Raw genomic sequence first — 23,534 nt, 5'->3', positions numbered from 1 at the left:
TTGTTTTACCGATCAACTCAATTCTAGGAATGGCATAGATTTTCTTTGCAGAGGAAGGAGACCTGCCTGGGAAAGGTTTTCTACCTTTCAGCTGTCTGTACAGTCAGAGACACTCACTAACACTGAATGTGAAAGCAAAAGACGTTAGTAACTTTCAACTAGTGTTCTTAAAGATGGCATTCACCACATTTACCGTCACAGTCATAGTGTCGCGTCAGCCAGCCAGCCAGCCAGCCTTTTTTTGTTGATGTTTGGGGTAAATTGGGCCGGTGCTCTTCTTTCTGCATCCTCAGATCTATGCGCTCAGTTACTAGTCATGCATTTCCTTTCAGAGTTCATTTTGGTGATCTTCACTTTATTGTGTGTTACGAGTTTGCTTTGGTTTCTGCTAAGTTTTATAAGGGAGTAAAGTTAAATGCCCATTTCAAGTGTGCCATTTTTTTTCCTCCTGGAAGTTTGAAATAGTTAATCTTAAAATTACTCTCATAAATTGGTGGTGAGATTACTCAGTGGATAAGAGTGCTTGCTGTGTAAGGATGAGGACCTGAGTCTAGATGCCAGCGCCTACATTAAAACCAAACCCCAGCTGGAGTGACTGCTGCGCTGTTTTCTGTAGCCCCATCCAGCCCTCCGGTGAGGCTGACACAGGAGGGTCTCTGCGGTTTACTGGCCTCTGCCAGGCCGTGTTCAGTGAGAGGCCCTTTCTCCAGGAACAAGCCGGAGTGATAGAGCTCACACACAACATTCACATACCAAACAATCACATAGATACATATATTTTTCACACAAATTACTCCTGTAATAATACAGCTATTTGGACAGTATTGACCATGTTTTTACAGCTTAATTTTCTATAGTGGATGCCCTGTACCAAGATGAATCTCAAGTAATTCATCTAATAGATGAGAAGGAGGAAAGCTGTTACATAGATGAACCGTGAGGGTTAGAAGGCATTTGTGAACGTGTAGAATGTGCATGAGAGCCGGAAGCCCCTAAGGCAGGTTGCATGTGCTGACTTTACAATAAATCAATGGTCAGTTTGTGAAAGAAAGACCTTACGTTGTAGCCACATACGCTTTTCTCTTCCTCTTTTAGACACTGGGAACTCACTAGAGGTTTTAAAGAGATGAAATCAGTTGGTGCTGGTTTGTTCTTGTTTTTGTTTTTAAATACTGAAAATGAAGAAATAATAAGAAACTAATCTAGGCAGTCCTGGAATTAGGCACTGTGGGCTGGGCGTGTGCCAGTCTGTGGTAGAGGGACCGGGAAGGCGTGTGAATGCCTGGATGATGGTGAGTCGGTGATGGTGCTTCATGTTTCATATTTGCTGTTTGGTTCCCATGTGTCACCCAGAGCTGGCAGAGGCAGGGAGTGAGGAATGAGGATGCAGGGAATCCTCCACGGTTTCTTGCTTGGAAATTGAGTTTACAGTAATGAGGAGTAGTAAAAACACCCCAATTTAAAAAAAATGTTATATAGTATTTTTACATAAGAGCTTAATTTACAACCCTGTAGTTACCATTTCTTGAATTTACAGCAGAATGGAAGCTGTGCGTCTTTCACTTACTTCCTTCTGGTAGAAATAACGGAAGTAAAAGTACAGCTGCTGCTAATTTATATAATTCTGTCTTAGAATGTTTGCACTTTACTTTTTAGTTGTGTCAGTAACATAAAAGATTGAATTTATTTATTTATTGGAAAAAATGTCAAAAAGTAAATACCAGCTGGACGTGGTGGTGCACACCTTTAATCCCAGCACTCAGGGATGCAGAGGCAGCAGGATGGATCTCTGTGAGTTCAAGGCCAGCCTAGTCTACCACACGAGTCCAGGACAGCCAGGACTCTGTTAAACAGAGAAACCCTGCCTTGATAGCCCTCCCCCACTACAAAAAGAATAAAATAAAAACAAAAATACAGGTGGGCTGGAAAGGTACCTCTCAGCCCCAGGAAGGAAGAGCCTTAGGGTCACATAAACTGGGCATGGCAGTGCATTCATAGAATCCCGGCGTCTGGGGCAGGAGGCTGGAAGGAAGTTCAAGGTCATTCTCCTCTGCATAGCACGAGATCCTGTGTACCCATTGTGTACCCATGCATGGTACTATCCCTTAAAAAACTATATGTTTAAATTAGTTTACAAAGTAGTAGCTTTTCCTACATCCTGAGTGTTTCATTTGTCTGAGGATTGTCTGTTAAATTTGTATCTTGCTGCGTGTTGCAGAAATTGTCTATCAGTTCTCAGACCTTCTGGTAGAATCTTTAGGGTCTCATCTAGAATCATGTCACCTACAAATAGAAATGCCTTTACTCCTTTTCCTGTTTGTACCATTTTATTTGCGTAATTGGTCTTTTTGTTCTAGCTAAGACTTCAGTGCTAACCTTGAGTGAGAGAGGGGAAACTGGGCACCCTTGTTTTGTTACCCATTTCCTATCCTTATTTGCTTGGAATATATTTTTTCATCCTTTACCCTAAGATAGTGTTTGGGTTTTTTTGTGTGTGTTGAGGTGTCTTTCTTGGAGGCAGCAAATAGATGGTTCCTGATTTTTGATCCAGTCCTCTAGTCTATGCTTTTTGATTGGGAAATTGAGACCACTAGTATTTAGAGTTATTATGGAAAGGTGTGTATTTGTTCCTACCGTTTTGTTGATTGTGTAGTATTTTTTTCTTCTTCCTGTCTCACTTAACTATGAATCTAGTGTGGTTTCTTCTTTCCTGTGGCTTCATAGATGGTTTATTTTCCTTCTCAGTGTGAAGGATTCCTTCAAGTGTGTTTTGTAGAGCTGGCTTAGTGGTCATAAATTCCCTTAGTCTATTTTTGTCATGGAAAGTTTTTATTTTTCCTTTAGCTATGACACAGCTTAGAGTAGTGCTGTATGTTGGCATTATTTTCTGTTGTCACATGGTGCTTCTCTCTTGCTTCTTTCAGGGCACCATTTACTTTGTATATTTAATGTGTTAACGGTAATACAGTGAACAAGATTCTCTTCCAGGCTTGTGTGCTGGTGTACAAGATGTTTCCTGTATATAGATTGACATCTCTTTCCCTAAGTCTGGGACCTTTTTTGTTATAATTATTTTTTTTAATGCTTTCTATACCTTTAGAAATGGATTTTCCTATGCCTAGCCATAGATTGGGTCTTTTCAGAGTATCAGTGGGTTTTGGACTGGCTGCTTCTTCTACCTTGTCTTCAAGCTTAGATAGTCTGTCCTTTCCTTGATTTATTCTGTTACTGAGAGTTTCCAGGGTTTTTTTTTCTATATTATATTTTTTATTTCCAGCATTTTATTTTTTTCAGTATTTATGTCTCTGTTAAATTCTTGTTTCATATCTCACAACCTCCCCCCCCCCCCTTTTTTTAAATTTAGCTGTTTGCAAGATGTGAGAGAGACTCAGTCAGGGTATATTTTCTTCTTGGACTTCTTTAAATGTCCTTAAAATTATTATTTTGAGTTTCCTGCTTGGTACTGTATGTAACTCATGCTCACTAGATGTCATTACTATAGAACTAATAATTTTTGAAGGAATTATGTTAGGTTTTTCATGCTTCTCTGTGTTAGAATTATATAGTCACTGTTTCCTTTGCTTGGCTTTTTTTTTCCTCCCTCCACATCAGCTATATTTTTTCAGTTGAAGAAGCATTTCTTTGCAGTGTTCACATGAGACTGGGATATGGTAAAGTTGAGTGTATAGTTCAGAAAATACAGTTCACGAACTGAGGGTGCATAGTAGAGACTCTGAATTCTTGCCTTTATAGGTATTAATTGTAAAAGTGACTTTGGCTGTCTGATGTTAGCATGAAGCAGTTCATCACAGAGGTCCCATTTGACTTCAGTAACTGCTGGAGGATGACATGGAGTATCTTCACAAAGACCTTAGTTGATAAAATTAGGAGTGGGAGAGACATAATATGGCCAGGGTAAGGGTTAAGTGTATGGGTTAGGCCTGTGGTGCTAGCTACTTAGGAGGCTGAAATAACCCAGAAGCCCAGCAACAGTGGCGCTGCAGAGGCTGAGTGCTCTCAGGTGCCCTCTCCACACAGCAGCACACAGAGCTGGCTAGAGCCACAGGATTCGGAGCGCTTTCCCTTTCAGCTCAGCACAGTTGTTCAAGTACTTTACTCCAGAAGATCCTTGCTTCTGTCCGTCCTTCCTGTCAGTCTCCGTTCTTGCATATGTGTGTCATGGTGGGTTGGCTTTTGTTTGTATATTCTCAGGTCTGTGGGGCTGTTGTTTACATTCTTTATTGTACAGCCACATCTTAGTGACACCTTCCGTAGCTTTAACAGTCTCTGAAGTCTGGTCTCCGTAACAGTATGGAAGCTTTCCCTTCCTAGTTACTGTACGTAAAAGGTCTTCTTTGCAAAGTTACCTGATACTCCTATCTTTCCCCCCCTACATCCCTCCTACTTTTAATCCTACTAAAATCTGAGTATACCATGTACTACTCTTGATTGTTTACCTAGGCATTTTGATGATGATGTGTGGTTAGTCATTTTTAATCTCTTAAATGAAATCAAATTTTAATGAAAAATTGTAGTTCTAACGACTCTCTGGATAAATTACATGGAATGCTTATTTAGTAAATGTTTGTATCTGTGGCAATAAGATCATATGTATGTGTGGGTCAGTCTTGGTTGGTCGATGACAAAGCTTTCTTGTGGGACGGTATGGCAGTTTGCTTTTAAGTGGATCATGTTTCATAATTGAGTTTTCCAAGTACCAAATCAGTCAACATGCTTAATCACATACACTATAATTTAGTATTTGTAGGACTTCTTAGGCCTTTAAAACAAAATGCAGCAAAGAAAACTAAGAGACTAGTAGAGGTGTTTTGAGAACATACTGAATTAAGAAACCTTGTATATAAAAAGTTACTTTGAAGGACATACAAAGTAGTTAATTGTGGGGGTCTGGAAAGTCTACTTAGTGTACTAAGATTGCAACTCTGCCTAGAGAGATGGCTCAGCATTTAAGAGCAGTTACAGCTTTTTCAGAGACCCTGCATGCAGGTTTCCCAGTGGTACATGGCAGCTCACAGCTGTCTAACTCCAGTTCTAGGGATTCCAACACCCTCTTCTGGCACTGTATGCATGTGTACCACATGCATTAAATAAATAATAAATGCATTTTTAAAAAGGTTGAAGCTTTTGAATGTATTCTTAGGTCCTCTCCCTTTTTTTCCTGTTTTTTTTTCTTTTCTTCTTTTTTTTGGGGGGGGGGTGAGGGGGGTGGGGTGTGGGGGCAGGTCCTGGAACTTTCTTTGTAGGCCAGACTGGCTTTGAGCTCACAGAGATCCACCTACCTCTGCCTGTGCTGGGATTAAAGACATGGGCCACCATTGCCTGCTGTCTCTTAGATTTCTTAGTAGCACAAAGTGTTTTTGTTACTACAAGCTCATACTTGCCCGTATTTTCTCTTCTTGGATTGGGTATTATCCTCTACTTTGAAGTATACTGACTGCATTGGTTCTATTCAGGAAATTAAAAATTAAACATTTCTTGTCACTGTTGTAGTGTTTTCTATTATAAAGTTGAAGCAATTTTTAGCATACAAGGTAGTATTTGTTCTACACTTCTGTGTAGTACTTACAGACCATACTAGTGGACTTTATCCCACTCACACTGTACTCCTCTGTCAGAGTATACTTATTTCCCCCTAGTCTCAGTATCAATATAAAAGAATTTATTTGTCCCTTAGCGTTTGTTAGCCTCTTCAGAGGAGGTAAGCATTTAGGAGGGGTGTGAGGCTAGACTTGAGAGGTCTAAGTCATTTTTCCTGGATCCTTTAGGCTGTAAGTTATTTTATATTGGTGGGTTGAATGATATGTAAGTTTATAAGCCATATTTATTATATTTTTTGGTATCTCTTAATGTTAAGAAAAGAAGCCAGCCGGGAGTGGTAATGCACACCTTTAATCCTAGCACTTGGGAGACAGAGGCAGGCAGATTTCTGTGAGTTTGAGGCCAGCCTGGTCTACACAGCGAGTCCAGGACAGCCAAGGGTATTCTGGACAGCCAAGAGAAACCCTGTCTTGAAACCACCCCCCCCCCCCCCCCCCGACACACACACCAAAAAAAAAAAAAAAAAAAAAAAAAAGGTGCCCTATATGTTTGTATGCACTTTGGGGAAGTATAAGAGTTAGTTTTGATTCTTGCCTTTAAAGTTATTTGTGATGGTGCTTTGGTTGGTAATTTCTAAATTTCCTTATAAGCTTTAGTGTTTAATAAAGTCAAGAAGCTGTAGAGGGGTTCTCAAACTGTATGTTGTGACCCCCATGGGGGTTAATGTCCTATGTGGCGGGGGTCACATAGAAGATATTCTGCATATCAGCTATTTACATGATGATTATTAGCAGGAACAAAATTACAGTTATGAAGTAGCAACAAAATAATTTTCCTGTTGGGGGTCACCACAACATGAGGAACATTAAGAAGAGAGGCTATTAGAAAGGCAGTACTAATGACATCGCAGGGCCCGAGGAGGAACTAGTCTAAAACAGGTTTCCTCTGTAGTTTGTACCATGTTCAATTCCACAAAAGTAAAATAGATTCATCTAATATTTTTAGAAGTATTAGTAAAATAATTTGAATGAATTTATATAAAATTGGAGCTGTTTTGTTTAATCTTTTGTTTTCTGGAACATAGGGCTAGATCTGGTGCAAAGGGTAGGTGCAGAGAACTCAGTAGCTGAAGATCACACAGGGTTTGCTGTAGTTGGAACTAGAATCCTCCCGATGCTTAGTCACTGGTTTTCCCCGCTCTACTTCCTCTGCTGCTGTGACAACTTTAGAAGGAACCCAGTGATATGCAAAGGAAGAATGTGGCCTCCTTTTCCCCTCAAGTGTTTACATTAAATCAAGTGACCCGTATGGCTGTGTTGGTTGCAATTTAGATGTCATACTTCCTCATTAATATGGACAAAGAGACGTTAAAGTCCAGCATTTTAGTTCAAGTGAGCACTCATTAGGAAGGCTTTATTTTGGAGTAAACAAGGATGGAGAATGGAGAAAAGCACCAAATGGGAATAAGAGGCACAAGCAAAGTGTCAGGTGGGAATAACTTGTTTTCTGAACATAATGAGAGGCATGCTGGAACATGAAATGGTTTAAGAATAATTAGGGAAATACACTGTAATATATAACGTTTTGTTGAGTAATTTGAAGTGTAGAGAGTAGTTAAAAATCTGGCTTTTTAAAATATATAGATCTGCCTGGTCACTATTACATTGAGAATAAAAATACCCTTCTCCCACTATCTCTTTTGTAGTCACCTTCTTTCTACAAGTTAACTTTTGGCACCATAAATGTGGACATTTAATCCCAGCACTTGGGAGGCAGAGGCAGGCAGATCTTTGTGAGTTTGTGACCAGCTGGTCTACATGGTAAATCCAGATCAGTCAGGTCTATTCAGAGAAACGCTGTCTTGAAAAAACAAAAAACATTAATTTTTTTTTAAAAATTAAGAAAATGTGGAAGTTTAATTAAAAAAGAAAAATTTCAGGTATTTTAATAGCTATGGTGATTAAACCTATCTCACAAAGACATTTAACTCACACTGGCAAAATTGAAAGGTCATACCTACAGTTAACCCTATAGCTTTAAAATCAGATTTTATTCTTATTGTAATACACATCTTTGTAGATGATTGCTTTAAAAAAAACTGTAGTCAGCTAGAGAAGTGGCTCAGATGGTAATGTACTTGCTACACAAGCATGAGGGGCTGAGAGCAGATCCCCAACACCCACATTAGTGCTGGATATGAAGAAGCATTCCTCTCAACCCAGTGCTTGGGGGAACAGAGACCAAGGATTGTTGGAGCTGGTTGGCCACTCAGCCTTGCCAGTTGGTGAGCTCTAGGTTCAGTGAGAGACACTGTCTCAAAAATAAAGTGGAGAGGCTGAAGAGATGGTTCAGTCACCACTTGTCTCAAGTTGGATTCTCAGCATCCACATGGCAGCTCACAACTATCTCTAAATTTCCAATTCCATGGGTATCGTGGCACACACCTTTAATCCCAGCACTTGGGAGGTGGAAGCAGGTGGATCTCTGAGTTTGATGTCAGTCTGCTCTACATATTGAGTTCTAGGAGAGCCAGGGCAAATCCTTAGTCAAACTAACCAAAAGGCAGAGGGACAGTATCCAAATTAACAAAATCAGACATGGAAAGGAGGACGTAACAGCATACACTGAGGACCAAAGAATCATTAGGTCTTACTTCAAAAACCTGTACTTCAAATAATTGGCATGTCTAAAGGAAATGAATGAATTTCTAGATAGCTACCAGTTACCAACATTAAATCAAGAGCGGTAGATAACCTAAATAGATCTGCCACCCCTAAGGAAATAGAAGTAGCCATTAAAATTTTCTCAACCCAGAGAAGGCCTAGGACCAGATGGCTTCATCACAGAATTCTACCAGACCTTCAAAGAGTAGCTAATGCCAATACTCCTCAAACTGTTCCACAAAATAGAAACAGAAGGAACATTTCCAACCTCATTCTGTGAGGCTACAGTCACCGTGATACATGAACCACACAAAGGCCCAACAAAGAAAGAAAATTTTATGCTAATTTCCCTTATGAACATTGATGCAAAAATACTCAATAAAATACATGTAAACTGAATCCAAGGACACATCAAAAATATCATTTACCATGATCAAGTAGGCATCATCCCAGGGATGCAGGGATGGGTCAACATATGAAAAGCAATCAATGTAATCCACCACATAAACAAACTAAAAGAAACACACACACACAAACACACACACACACACACACACACACACACACACACACTCACCTTATTAGATGCTGAAAAAGCCTTTGACAAAATCCAACACTTTCTCATGTTAAAAGTCTTGGAGAGATCAAGGATATAAGGCACATACTTAAACACAATAAAAATATACAGCAAGCCTATAGCCAACATCAAATTAAATGAAGAGAAACCAATAGCAATTCCACTAAAATGAGGGAGGAGATGAGACTGCTCACCTTCATTGTATCTCTTCAGTGTAATTCTTGAAGTTAATAGTTACAGCAATAAGATGGCTAAAAGGAGATCAAAGGGATACAAATGGGAAAGGAAGAAGTCCAAGTATGGCTATTCACAGATGATATGATAGATATAAAAGTGATCCCTAAAATTCTACCAGAGAACTCCTACAGCTTTTAAACACCCTTAGCACAGTGGTGGGATACAAAATTAACTTTAAAAAAATCAGTAGCCTTTTTTATACAAATGATAAATGGGCAGCAATTCTCACAATAACCACAAATAATAGAAAATATCTTGGTGTGACTGTAGTCAAGCAAGTGAAAGAATTATATGACAAGAACTTCAAGTCTTTAAAGAAAGAAATTGAAAAAGCTATCAGAAGATAGAAAGATCTTCTGGTTAACATAATAAAAATGACCATCTTACCAAAAGCAGTACACATCAAAATTTCAACACAATTTTTTACAGGCTTTGAAAGAGCAATACTCAACTTCATATAGAAAGATTTTAAAAAAAAAATCCAGGAAAGCTAAAACAATTCTGTACAATAAAAGAATTGGAGGCATCATCATCCTTGATTTCAAGCGTACTATAGACTGGTAGTAATAAAAACCGCATGGTACTAGTCTAGAAACAGTCTGATTGATGAAATTGAATCAAAGACTCAGAAGTAAACCTACACACCTATGGATAGCTGATTTTTGACAAAGAAACCAAAACCATACAATGGAAAAAAGAAGGCATCCTCAACAAATGGTGCAGGTCTAACTGGATGTCTACATGGATAAGAATGCAAATAGATTTGTGTTCATCACCCTGCACAAAACTCAAGTCCAAGTGGATCAGAGACCTCAGCATAAAGCCGGATATACTAAATCTAATGGAAGAGAAACTGGGGAACAGCCTTGAACTCATTAGTACAGGAGACAAGTTTCTGAATAGAATACCAACAGCTCAGACAATAAGGTCAATAATTAATAAATGGGGCTTAATAAAACGAAAAAGCTTCTATAAGGCAAAGGATACTATCAGGACAAAACGGCAGCCTACAGACTGGGAAAAAAATCTGCACCAAGCCTACATCTAACAGAGGGCTAATATCCAAAATATATAAAAAGCTGAAGAAATTAGACACCAACAAATCAAATAACCCAATTTAAAAAATGGGGACACAGAACTTAACAGAACATTCTTAACAGGGGAATTTCTAATGGCTGAGAAGCACTTAAAGAAATGTTCAACGTCCTCAGTCATCAGGGAAATGCAAATCGAAATAACTCTGAGAATCCATCTTAACACCTGTCAGGATGGCTAAGATCCAAAACTCAAGTGACAGCACATGCTGGCAAGGATGTGGAGATAGGGGAACACTCCTTCATTGCTGGTGGGAGTGCAAACTTGTACAACCACTGTGGAAGTCAATCTGGAAATTTCTTGGAACTGGGAATAGATCTACCTCAAGACCTAGCTATACCACTCCTGGGCATATACCCAAAAGATAACTCTACTATACAACAAGGACATTTGCTTAATTATGATTATAGCAGCTTTATTTGTAGTAGCCAGAAACTGAAAACAACCTAAATGTCCCTCAGCTGAAGAATAGATAAAGAACTTGTGGTACATTTATACAATGAAATACTACTCAGCTATTAAAACCAAGGGAATCCTGAAATTTGCAGGTAAATGAATGGAACTAGAAAATTTCGTCCTGAGTGAGGTAATCCAGACCCAGAAAGACAACACATAGTATATATTCACTTATAAATCGATTTTAGCCATATAGTCCAGGAAAACCATGCTACAATCCACAGGCCCAGAGAAGTCCAGGAGTGCCCAAGGGAAGATGCTAAGTATCACTCAGAACAGGAAATAAAATAGACATCTGAAGTAGGTGGAGGGAATTGGGTGGGCGAGGGGGTGGGGATCAAGTGTGTGGAGGGCTGAGGTGGGGAGTGAGGGTAGGACCTGGAGAGAGAATGGAAGTCAGTGTTGCGGGTATCTCTGGGGCAGAGAAGGCTCCCAGGAGTCTGTGAGACTTCTAGTAGTGGGGGTTAAGGAGCCTGAAGTGGCCACCTCTTACAGCCAGGTGGGACTTCCAGTAGAGGGAGGGGGGCCCCACCACTGTAAAACTTTACTTCCAAAGTGTGTCCTGCCTACAAGAAGTATAGTAGTAAAGGTGGAGCAGAGATTGAGGGAATGGCAAAGCAATGCCTGGCCCAACCTGAGACTCACCCCATGGGAGGGCGCCAACCCCCGTCACTGTTAGTGACACTCTGCTGTGCCTGCAGACAGGAACCTAGCGTAACTGTCTTTTGAGAGGCTTCATCCAGCAGCAGATCAAAACAGATGCTGAGACCCACAGCCAAACATTAGGCTGAGCTTGGGGAGGTCTGTGGAAGAGTGAGAGGAAGATAGAGGGAGCCATAAAAGACCTACAGAGTAAACCCACCTGGACACATAGGTGCTCACAGAGACTGAACCACCAACCAAAGAGCATGCATGGACAGAACCTAGATTCCCCTACACATATGTAAGCAGATGTGCAGCATGGTCACCATGTGGGTCCCCTAACAGTGGGAGTAGGGATTGTCTGACTCCGTTGCTTGCCACTGGACCCCGTTCCTAGCTGGGCTGCCTTGTCAGGCCCAGTGGAAGAGGATGCTCTTAGCCCTGCTGTGACTTGAGCTGCCTGCGTGGGTTGATACGTCTTGGGGGACTTCCCTTCTCTAGGAAATGGGAGGGTGTGTGAGGGTGGGACTAGGAGGAGAGGAGGGAGGGGTCTGGGATGATGCTATAAAGCGATTACGGAAGAGATGTGATGTTGACCTCTGCTATGCATGCACAGATGGGGGCAAACATTTACATACAGCTCATCCCCACGGGAAAGTTCCAGATTCCCCATTCAAGGAACCTAGTAAGTCTTTCAGTGCTCCCTATCTGTCCATCTCCCCAGTCCCCTGCGTACATTAACTTGAATAGAATTTATTATTAACAAGGTTATTTTACGTGAACAGTTGCAGTAGAGATGATGAGCCTGTAAGCTCGGACTGTTACAGCATAAAAGTTGGAAAGGCTTTAGTTGCCCACAAAATCATTTGTTGTATATTAATTGCTTTTGCTTACTAATTTGAAATTTGTTGCCTTTTTGTTTTTGCTGAGTTTTACTTGTCTGAAATTAATTTATTGTGAGTGTGCTTTGTCAGGTGTCTGATTCAGAAATCTGTCTCAGCATGTTGTAAAACCTATTTTAAAAATAGGACTGAGCCCCACAGTGTCACTGAAAGGTTATCGACACTGGAAAACTATTAGGTAAGTTTGTGGAGCACATGCCTTACCAAAGGCGACTTTCTTTTTTCTTTTTAAAGAAAATTAAGCTTTCATTTTGTATATATAAGTAAAATGTACAGGATACTTATGTAACTAATAGTTGTTAGATATTTGACATTTATTTTTAAGTGTTGCTAACTAAGTCAGTTTTGATGTTGGGGCTGCTGAGATGGCAAAGTGGGTAAAAGCACTTGCCACACAAGTCTGACGACCTGAGTTCTATTCCACAACCCAAGAAAAAGTAGGAGAAGCCTGCCTCTCGAACACTATGACACCTACACACACACACACACACACACACACACACACACACACACACACACAGACTTAAAATTTTTAAAGTTTAAAAACAATTGATTTTTTACATCATCTAATTTTGAGGCAGACAATGTTATCCTTATTTTTATTGAGGATTTTCTTTTTGTTTTGTAATTACTATTTTTATTACTATTTATCTATCTACCCATCCATCCATCTGTTGTATATGTGTCATATGTGTGCCATGGTGCACATGTCAACATCGAAGGACAATTTGCTGGATTCCATTCTTTGTTCCATCATGTGGGTCCTAGGGTTTGAACTGAGGTTGTCATGCTTGGGGCCTGAACCCTCTTGTAGACCCTCAGTATTATTATTATCTATATGTAACTGTATAAATATTCCCTCATAGGTTTAGTCATTAAAATTTCTTCACATTCTAATATGTATTTGGGGAGGTTCAGAAAACAAGGTATCTATTTTTTTCAATAAAGTGAAAATTTGCTTTCTAATTTTTGTACCATTTATTGTAGCTTGCATGATAGGATGTTATAATTAGTGCAAAGTGTGTAGAGTTGTCTTGACAAAACAGACATCATGAGGATATAGTGTTGTAAATAGACCTTTAGCTGAATCATTGGGAAAATCTTGAGTAAATTGTGCTTAAAATGATTTGATCACCCCACAGAACTCTAAGACAGAAATACCAAACAGGAGATATTAAGTCAGTAAGGGGAAGCTTCCACAAAAATAAACAAACAAGTAGATAAGTAAATAAACAAATCAGAACCAAACCAAAAACAGTGGTGAGAGAAATGAAGGTAATCACATCTGAATTCGTGGAGGTGAAACATCTCTGAATAATATGTACGTAGTTGAGAATTGACATAATAATCTTTTTATTTTTGTTGTCAACAAACCTTAACTATTACTGTACTCAATTGTTTCCCACATTAAAAGAAGCTATAACTATTTTCTTCTTACTGGATTGAAGAATTTTTAAATAGAAAAGTTAATTGACATGCGCTATCAGTTGTGTTCTGTGGTAGGCTATCTTGTGTATATTCGTTGGTCACAAAAACTGGGTAGCGGCTAGTTAGGCACATGCATTCCTCCCTCCTTTGTAAGTAAAGGCAACGAAAGTTTAAAGAGCTCACATGACGTCTCCAGTATTAAGTAGTGGATTTTGGAGCCAGTGTTTGAATCCAGATCTCTGAGTTTTGTAAGCCTTCTCCTTTCTATACGTTTGGTGATGTGACAATAGTTTTGAAACATACTTTGCCTGGAATTGGCTAGTTAAAAGGTAGTTATTGATGCATTAGGAAAGGTAATAAAATAATTTTGTCTACAGCTATCAAGAATATAAGCATTAAGTAAATTGTGCTTTAAATTTTAGAGGCTTTTACCTCACACTTGAATTTAATAATGATTTTATTACATTTGAATTGTGGCATGCTCAAGAAGCCTTCATGCTCACAGAACGGCATGTAACATTTGTGATGTTTAGTTTAACCCAGCAGACTAGCAGTTCTACAACTGCAGACCTGCGTGTGTAGGATGGCCTGTGTAGGCTCTGTTTCTCCCTCGATTTTCCTGGTCCTGGGTGCTGATTTGTCGTGAGTGTTTTGCCTAGAATTGTTTTCCGTATCTGTAATACAGAATTGGAGGAGTGGTCTATAGTGTTGCTGTTCTATTACCAGGAAAGTGTCTTGGTGTAGTTGCTGTCAGCGTGAAATCTTTGTAGGGCTGTGGGTCTGTCATTTACAGGACAGAACAGTGAGTGAGGTTTCGCAATACCTACAAACTGTGACATCTGACATGTTCTTAATATGCTTTATTTTTTGTGTAAGTAGCCCTAATATTGCCTTAACATTTAATAAGCTTGTCTCAATGTTAGTTTGGTTTTATTATAAAAATATATTATTTAAAATTGTCATTTCTTTCCAGCCATCTGTTAGCAACAGTAATTGATGCTAATTCCTTGAGAGAAACTAGAGAAAAATGACCAGTCACTTTGTGAATGAGTTAGTTTCTATTATATGCTAATTATAGGGATAAAATTTCCAGTATAACCTGAAATATTCTGAAGCTTATTTACAAAATTTATTTTTTAGATAAGTTTATTTTCTAAGACTATATAATTACTATATCCATCTAAAAACAACTTCTTTATTTTGACAACTGAGTTTTGTTTACTTAAGAGAACCTGCTGCTAAAATTGGAATGAGGAAGGGTGTAATCTAAGTACAGTCACACACTCCTCACTTTGCACATAACCCGAGCGCTGTGTCTGCATGCTGTTAGACTCCTTCTGGACGTGGAAATAAAGTCATTTGCATGTTTTTCTCTCTGTACAGCTTAAAATGACGAATGTGTAATTTCAGTGGAATAAATGGCGTCCAAAGTCACAGATGCTATAGTCTGGTATCAAAAGAAGGTGAGTTGATAGTCAAAGCTTTTAATTTTGTAAAGTGTTTGAATTCCACAAATCATTGTGTGTTTTTTGTTGTTGTTGTTGTCTTGTTTTGCTATTAATTTAAGCCATATATTGCCTAAAGTAAAGACTAAGTCAGTTTTGGGGATTTTAAGTGGAAGAGGAAGATTATATTATTGTGATTTTCTTTTTTCTTATATTAATCTTTAAGTAAATTAGAAAAACAGTACCTAAAACGTTGTCTTCTAATTTTTACCGTTAGATACCAAAGTCGCTAGATTAATTACTGTCATTATAATCTATGGCAGGTCTCCATGGTTATTCATATAAATAGAATTATACAAAAATATTCTACGTTTTGTTGTTTTCTGTTGTGTTCTCTCTCTCTTCCTTCCTTCCTTCCTTCCTTTCACTTTTTTTTAAACTAAAAGAAAGCTAGATTGTCAGAACTAGCTTTTGTAAAAAATGTAATGGCTCTAGTGTTTTATTTATTTATTTATTTTTGTTTTTGGTGTCTGTAGTGAATTATATTTGTTGTCACACATTAATAAGGCATTTCTTTTTACTCTTGGTATTCCCATTATTGAGCCCGTGGCTATGTACTTAAGTGGCAGATATCCAGCCATTGAGCCACACTTTCAGTCCTTAAAACATTGATGATGCTTTAGTCTTCAGTTGTTTATTAAAAATATAATTATATATTTAAGTATTTTCTTTGTGAAGGAAATGAAGCAAGTTTCCATTTTTTTGATTTGGTAATGTGATAATTAAAACATTTTAAAAGTGAGACAAATCTGAGAATATAGTCTGTTTGGCAATATGTTATTTCATCCTTGGTAAATATACCACAGATGTATAATATTATGTTTTCTATATGAAGTTCTTAATTGGAAATATTGATATTGATATGTAATTGGTTCAATCTTCTCTGGTTTTCTATTAGTGCCACCTTTACTTTTAAAGTTGTAAAATTCTCAAAGAGACTAGAAATTAAAAACTGGATAAATCCATATATACATACTCACACTCACCTACACTCAAGCGTGTGCGTGCACACACACACACACACACACACACACACACACATACACATGCATGCACGCGCGTGACACAGGTACTTCTGAGATGTACTAAATAAATTTGTCTTCTAAAAACTATCTCTGAGTTTTCTGCCAGCCTGGTCTGCAGAGTGAGTTCCAGGTCTGCCATGGCTACACAGTGAGACCCTGTTTCATTTTTTATTCTTTACTGTTCACTGGCTCTCAAAGTAAAGTCTTTTATTCCTTCATCTTCATAGGGGTTTCAGGAGAGGGATTGCAAATGCCAGGTGTGAGATTTTAGTTTTTGTGATTGCTTTTGGAGGACAGTGCCCTTGTGGATAGGATCTAGATTAGCAATATCATACAGTGCTCTAAATTAAGATTGGCAAACCTTCCTGTGAAGGGCTAGATGACAAATGTTTTAGTTTTTGAAGTTTGTAAAGTTGTTGTTACAGCTACTTAGCTCTACCATTGATGTATAAAAGCAGCCGCAAGACGATGTCGTGAGTTGGCATGGCTGTGCTTGCCTCTTATAAAACTATACTTACAAAACACCTTAGTTGACCTGTGCACTGTAGTTGCTAAACAATGCTTGAAAGACAGTCTCATAAGAGGAAATAGAAGGATCCAGCGGGTCCTGGAAAACTACAGGCGAGTCTGGGCCCTGGGGTCCTCCGCAAACTGTGGCAACAGCCAAGGAAAAAATAGGCAGTAAACCTTGAACCCCTACCTGGACTAGCCGATGGACATTCTCCACTGTTGAGTGGAGAAGGAGATCTAACTTTCACACAAACTCTGGTGCCCCATATTTGAACATGTCCCTTGGACGGAGATGCCTGGTGGCACTCAGAGGAAAGATAATAGGTCACCAAGGAGAGACTTGATACTGTATGAGCATATTCAGGGGGAGGAGGTCCCCCTCAGACACAGACTTAGGGGAGGGGAGGGGAATAGGGGGGAAGTGGGAGGAAGGGAGGAATGGGAGGATACATGGGATGGGCTAACAACTGAGATGTAATATGAATAAATTAATAAAAAAATTATTTTTTTTGAGAAAGACAGTCTCATATCACGCATGCAATAGTGCCCTTTAAATTACACTGTCGATTGCCTTTTCTTGGCCTTTCTGTTGTACTGTTACTTGGTGATTTGTGAATATATGGTAATGTTTTGTTTTGTTTTGTTAATATGCTTTCTCTAAGTGTTCTGCTATTGACCAATAACTGAAAGTTCTGATTAAACGTGTTCATTGTTTACATGACTGAGTTGTGTGTGTGCGATTTATAGCAGTGCTCATAATAAATATACTGAAACGATATTTCCAGTGTATATGACTTGTTTTTTCCAACTGTTTTTTTGAAGCCTCTAATGAAACTATAACATTTATTTATTGCAGTCATTCACGTTAATGCTTTATCTTCCCTCTTTGAGAATATGCGCTCCTCCAGCATACTTTCCAGTGTTGTATGTGTTGAAATATATTTAGCGTGAGAATTCCCTCACAGAGTTTTGTTCAGATGTGTTTTTATTTTAAATAAATAGCCTTTAAAGGTACTTGTGTGCTTCAGAGACCTTAAAGAACTTGGTCCTTGCCGAATACTTGAGCAAAGGTAGATAATTATTTCTTTGAGCTCCAACTAACCACTTTTTAAAGGATTGAACCAGATAATGGTTCTTGGCATATTTTCAATCATGAGTCCCTCTGAATTAGTGACAAAAGCTCAGAATATAGCTTTTGGGGAAATGTATATAACATTTACACATATGAGATGTCACATGCTGAAGGTGATTAGTCTTGGAGCTTTGGTTCTCCTTGTAAGTATCTGCTACTAATACTTACAGGCCTGGTTAAGTAAATTAATTATGAATTTTGAAAGGTTTTGAAGTATTGTTAATTGCTTAATAAATATGAGTTACTAGTCTTAAAACTACTATTAGTCAACTTCTGAAGGCATATAAAAAGAAATTAAAATATCTTTCAGTACTTAACAATTTCTCTAATGACCATGTCTGTGTTACACATAATTGTTCCATTGAGAGAGAGTTGGGTATGTTGCTAAGGCAAGGCCAGAGATGGTGTTTTACCCTGGCAACATGATCAGTCCAGATGTTCAACAACCCAAGCTATTTTACAAACATATAAAGGAATTACAGCTGATTAAAAAAAAAAAGACTCATTTCTTTTGTCAAGGAGGTAGAAGACTAAAGTTCAGAGCAGCCTCTAGATGTGTTACTACAACCTGATGAAAGTGCACATGTGAGGAAAAGTGGAGGCAGGCCGGGTGGGGGACGCGGTTAAGTATAGGAAAGAAGAGACCATAGGCTAACATCTGTGCCCAGATATTCTCTCACCTTGACCTGTAATAGTTCAGTCAAATGATCACGTTTTCCTTTCTAAAAAGATGTGTGCGTGCGCGTGTGCGTGTGGACATATATTTATGTACATGTACCAGAGCTTATGTGGAGGTCCCCAGGCCACCTCAGGAGTTGGTTCTCCCCTTCCACTACCATGGAGTGTTCAGTATCCAGCTCAGGTGTCATGCTTGTCAGGCAAGTGCTTTTACCTGTTGAGCTAGACAACTGGCTCTGAAGGCTTGTCTTTTGTTGAAGCTGGCTTAAATTAGATTTGTAACTTTCACGAGAAAGAACGGACACTCTTTGTTTATATGTATTAATTTTTTTAGGATTCTAACATATCCAGAACGTTACACAGAACATTTGGTGTAACTTGGTGGTGTAGCTTGGTGATTGTTAAAAATCTGATTCAGCATTTTAAAAAGCTCCAAACAATTAAAATGTTAGTCCCTTTTAGTTACAGCTGTTGACAGCATAAAGACAGTATGTCTCCCCCAGGTATACTACATTTTTTTTTATTGAAAAAAGTAGATTGTTTTGTTTTGTTTGGAGACACAGTTTCTCTCTGTAGCCTTGGCTGTCCTGGACTCGCTTTGTAGACCAGGTTAGCCTCAAACTCTCAGAGATCTGCCTGCCTCTGCCTCCTGAGTGCTGGGATTACAGGTGTGCACCACCTGGGCAAAAAGATCAGCCTTCTAATACCCAGTATTAGAGCAGTAGACATTGAGTTGATGTTTGCTTTCTAACTGTTACACAGCAAAGTCATGAGTAAGTGTCATTTTAAAACCTCATTATTATCTGTTTCAGTTACTAGTCATGACTGTCCAAAAATAAGACTTGTCTTAGCAGAAATAGATTAGTTAATCTAGTTGCTATAATATTTGCCTTTTCACACAGGGGTTTTTCTTTTATTTTTGTCAAGGTTCTTGATTTTTTTTAGCCACACTCACCAATTTGAGTATCTCATTTCTAGCCTAAATAATGTGGGATTTAGCTTTATTTGTTTACAAGGAAACAATGAGCTATAGTCAGGAGTTTGACTTTGAGGTCTCTAGTTCTCAGTACACTGTAGATCTAGGGTGACAGCCCGATCACAGAAACAATAGTGATAAGCCCAAACGCAGACTCACTGTCTCATTCCGGAAAGCATTTTTTAAAAAGGTGGATATGGTGATGCACTCTAAAAACCCATTTATTTATTTACATTTTTATGGGGTGAGGTGTATGCCATGGTGTGGGTGTGGAGGTCAGAGGACAATTTCTGGGAGTCACTGCTCTCTTTCCATGGAGATGGAGATCAGGTCATCAATTTTAGCAGCTAGAACCTTTTGGGCCATCCTGCTGGCTTCTGCAAAGACTTTTATGTAATTCACATGTTTAATTTGAGAGTTTTTAAGGGTGAGTTTAATATGAGGGTCTTTGAGAGGTACCCACATTTTTAAAAGTTGTATTATATGTGTATGTACATTGACTTTAACAATAGTGATGATCGTACTCTGGTGCCTCATATTTGACCATGTTCCCTGGAGGGGGAGACCTGGTGGCACTCAGAGGAAGGATAGCAGGCTACCAAGAAGAGACTTGATACCCTGTGAGCATATACAGGGGGGAGGAAGTCCCCCTCAGGAGCAGTCATAGGGGAGGGGAATAAGGGGAAAATGGGAGGATACAAGGGATGGGATAACCATTGAGATGTAACAAGAATAAATTAATAAAAAATTTAAAAAAACACAATAGTGATGATGGTAGTGGTGTTAATGGAGTTATCAACCGTTCTTTCATCTAGCATTTTCTCCCAAGAACTTTTCTCTCTGTATATGTATATGTATATGTATATGCGTATGTATATATATATATATGCCTACAATAATATATTTATAAATATGCATACAATAATACTTAAAACAAGCTGAACCTCATGGCCATTTGTAGAGGCTACACTAGTGGGTGGGAACTCTGAGAAGGAAACGTGTATTCTCAGTAAAGCAGATTATTCCTCCTACTTCTTTTATGTAGCTTAAGGTGGACCCACCTTCTTGAGGGGCAGTCCCTTGGTCAGGCTGTCTACCTGCTCAACTGGAATGTTAGGTCTCTGCCCAAACTAAACATTTCTTCATCTTGACCAGAAGTTCTCCCTATTGGACCTTTACTGCTGTTGGATTGTTTTATACTAATCTCAAGCCGAAATTCATTTAGCAATTTGTGTTTGTGTCCACCATTTATTTATTTATTTATTTATTTATTTATTTATTTTTAAGACCATCTACCTCACTGCCTTCAAATTTGCCAAATGGCCCAGACTGGCTGACTTGCCAGCTTCAGGGATTTTAAAGGCTGTGCTACTGTGCTTGACTTTGAAATATCGGTTCTGAGGATCCAGTGCAGGTCTTTAATGCTTTCATGGCAAATACTTTAATGGCTGAACTGTCTTTCCAGACCCCATTGTTTAACTTTCTTTTTAAAAATGGAACTTCAGCCAGCAACTCAAACAATCATTTTAAAAATCAAACATTCTAACCTAGTACAGTCCAGAGATAGCTACACTAATTTGATATATGCTGAGAGATGATGGTAGAAAAATATCAAAAGACTTTGTTTGCAGAAATTATAACATCATGTTTCCATAAAGACCAGAAAATGATTTCTGCAGTAAAAGCGGTGTAGTTCATAGCACAAACAGACACGAATGGCAAGACAGTACACACAGTGCCAGCTGCATGTATGTGATCAGAACTTAGGCTGCAGTGCAGCTGTGTGTGCAGCACCACGGGAGCTGCAGGGGACACCTTGGATGCATTATGTGCTTGATTGTAAATTAAGTCTTGGTTGTTGTATAGTCAGAAACCTTTTACTGTTGCCAATGTTTTATGACTTGCACACAGTTACTACAGGAGCTGACATCGTGGTGGATTCTTGAGGCAGGTCCTCCCATGGCCTTCCTTTTCCCTAGCTGCTTTGCCTGAGCTGTCACACTCTTATTTGGGGTACCTTACGCTAGAATATTTAACTAAAGAACAAACTTGGAGAGGAAGTGTGCATTGGAAGTTATCCTTTCTAGTCACTGGTAGCGCATGCCTGTAATCTCAACACTGCATGTTGAGACAAGTAGATGCTTCTGAGTTCCAGGCCATCCTAGGCTACAAAGTTCAAGGCCAGCCTGGGCTGCCTAGTGAGACCTTGCCTTTAAACAATATCATGATCATCAATGACAACAGCAAAATCAATCAAACAAACCCCCAAATCCAAGTAACAACAAAAAGTTATGCCTGTACAAACAAAAAAGTAAGACATTGAGAGATAGGGAATTTATCCTCTTGCCTTTTAAAAGGCTTACTCTAGAGATTTGTTGTTGTTGTTGTTAGCTATATCTTAAATTACAGATTTTTCTTTTTGGACTAGTAGTTCCTTTACTTGGTGCACATAACAACTCTCCTGGGTAAAGAAAGTGGAAAACTAGGGCCCTGAGCTATTCCTTGGCAGCATCCCTCTGAGCTACTACCCACAGCAATTCCAGAGTCAGCTATATGCTTTAGCCCAGAGGCTAAAGGTCCTGGCTTAGCAGAAAATACTAATAGATGTAAAATTGTATTCATAAACTCTTTGAGGTATCATGTTCAGGTTCACCAGTATGTGAAGCATTACAGACTTCAGGTGGTATTGTTTTGTTTTTGAGACCAGGTCAGCCCAGTCTAGAACTCACGTTGTAGCTCAGGATGTCCTCAAACTTGCAGTCCTTTTGCATCTGTCTCTTAAGTGCTAGGATGACAGATGTGTCTGTGTGTAATAATCCCTGGTTTACTATTTATCATATATATTTGAGTCAGGGTCTCTCTGTGTCTTAGCCTTGGCTGCCTCGACACTGCTTTGTAGACCCGACTGGCCTTGAACTCACAGTGATCCGCCTGCCTCTGACTCCCTGAGTGCTGGGATTAAAGGTGTGCACCACCACACCTGGCTTATTTTATACTTTTAATAAATTAAATATCTAGTAGTATAAGGTTTTTGTTTGTAATATCTTAGTATCTAAAAACTAAGAATTTCTGCCTCTGCAGTCTATAACTTTTTGATGTGCTGCAGTCATTTGCTCATGACTTTTTAGGTGATAGTTACTTTATTGAAATGAAGTACTCATTTGACTACAGCAGTTGCCTAAGAAAGTAGCCGTTTTTGTGGATGTGAGAAGACCCAAGAAATGGTATGACTGGAATAAGTTGTAGCTATTTAATAAATACAGACTCAAATAAAGAAAATAAGATTGAACTTATTCAGTGAATACATAACCAAAGAGAAGAACTAAGAAATGGTATGACTTGAATTACTTGAACTTACTCAATGGGCCAAGCTTGTGGTTGTCTGTTTTGGGGGAAAAATTCTGTGACATACTAGAAAACTAATCTTGAGCTTTCCAAATTCTCTGATGAATGCATTTAAAACAGAGATGTTAGTCAAGGTTGGAGAAATTGTCAGCTAAATTCCAAATATCTTACAGTCAGTTTATCTTTAACCATTTTAACAGACATAATGGTGAAGTAATTTGGTAAACTACCAGTTGACAGCCTAAAATTAGGCCGGTGTTCCAGCTTTGAAAAGGTCTAGAAGATCAAAGCACTGTTGTTAAACTGCTTCATGATTATAGTCCTAAAAAACTGACACTTATAAATGCTGTTTAAAAGGGTAACTTAGATGCTAAAATGCTTTCTGGAGTTGCCCATGATGTTTATTCAAATAAAAGCAGTTGATTCACTACTGAGGATCAAATCACAGAGAATAAAGCACTCATAGTAGACACTAGAAGTTTTCTGTTTGAACCTTTATACAGAATGCATGTTTTATCTTGCTAGTGACGTGAAACCTTGCTTTAGTTTACTTTCTTGCTTTTGTTATCCTTTCTCCTGTGGTGAGGCAGAATTACAGATAAAAGCTACAGGTATATGCCAGACAGTGATGGCGTGAGGTAGGCAGATTTCTGTGAGTTTGATGTCATCCTGGTCTACAGTGATTTCCAGGACAGTCAGAGCTACACAGAAAAGCCCTGTCATAAGAGGGAAGGGGGGGGGGGACGGAGGAAGAAAACAAGTATATAGGAAGAAAGAATAAATGAATAAAGAGAATGTGGCATG

The 23,534-nt window shown here is 38.8% G+C and overlaps 1 protein-coding gene across 5 annotated transcripts in view; it reads left to right on the top strand.

Moving 5' to 3' along the window:
* The window catches only part of PHTF2 (putative homeodomain transcription factor 2), a 107,290-nt gene that overhangs the window by 16,700 nt on the left and 67,056 nt on the right, over positions 1 to 23,534 (top strand). For all 5 annotated transcript variants that reach the window (XM_084787284.1, XM_084787285.1, XM_084787282.1 and 2 more), the window contains one exon: positions 14,943 to 15,022. In XM_084787284.1, coding sequence (XP_084643410.1) covers positions 14,978 to 15,022 — 45 coding nt within the window. In that variant the 5' untranslated portion in view covers positions 14,943 to 14,977. The remainder of the gene's footprint in view (positions 1 to 14,942; positions 15,023 to 23,534) is intronic.

This window comes from Acomys minous (genome assembly GCF_964271855.1).
Source record: "Acomys minous genome assembly, chromosome: 6".
NCBI lineage: Eukaryota > Metazoa > Chordata > Mammalia > Rodentia > Muridae > Acomys > Acomys minous.
The sequence above is the reverse complement of the archived record's forward strand: the minus strand, read 5'-3'. Positions and strand labels throughout refer to the sequence as shown.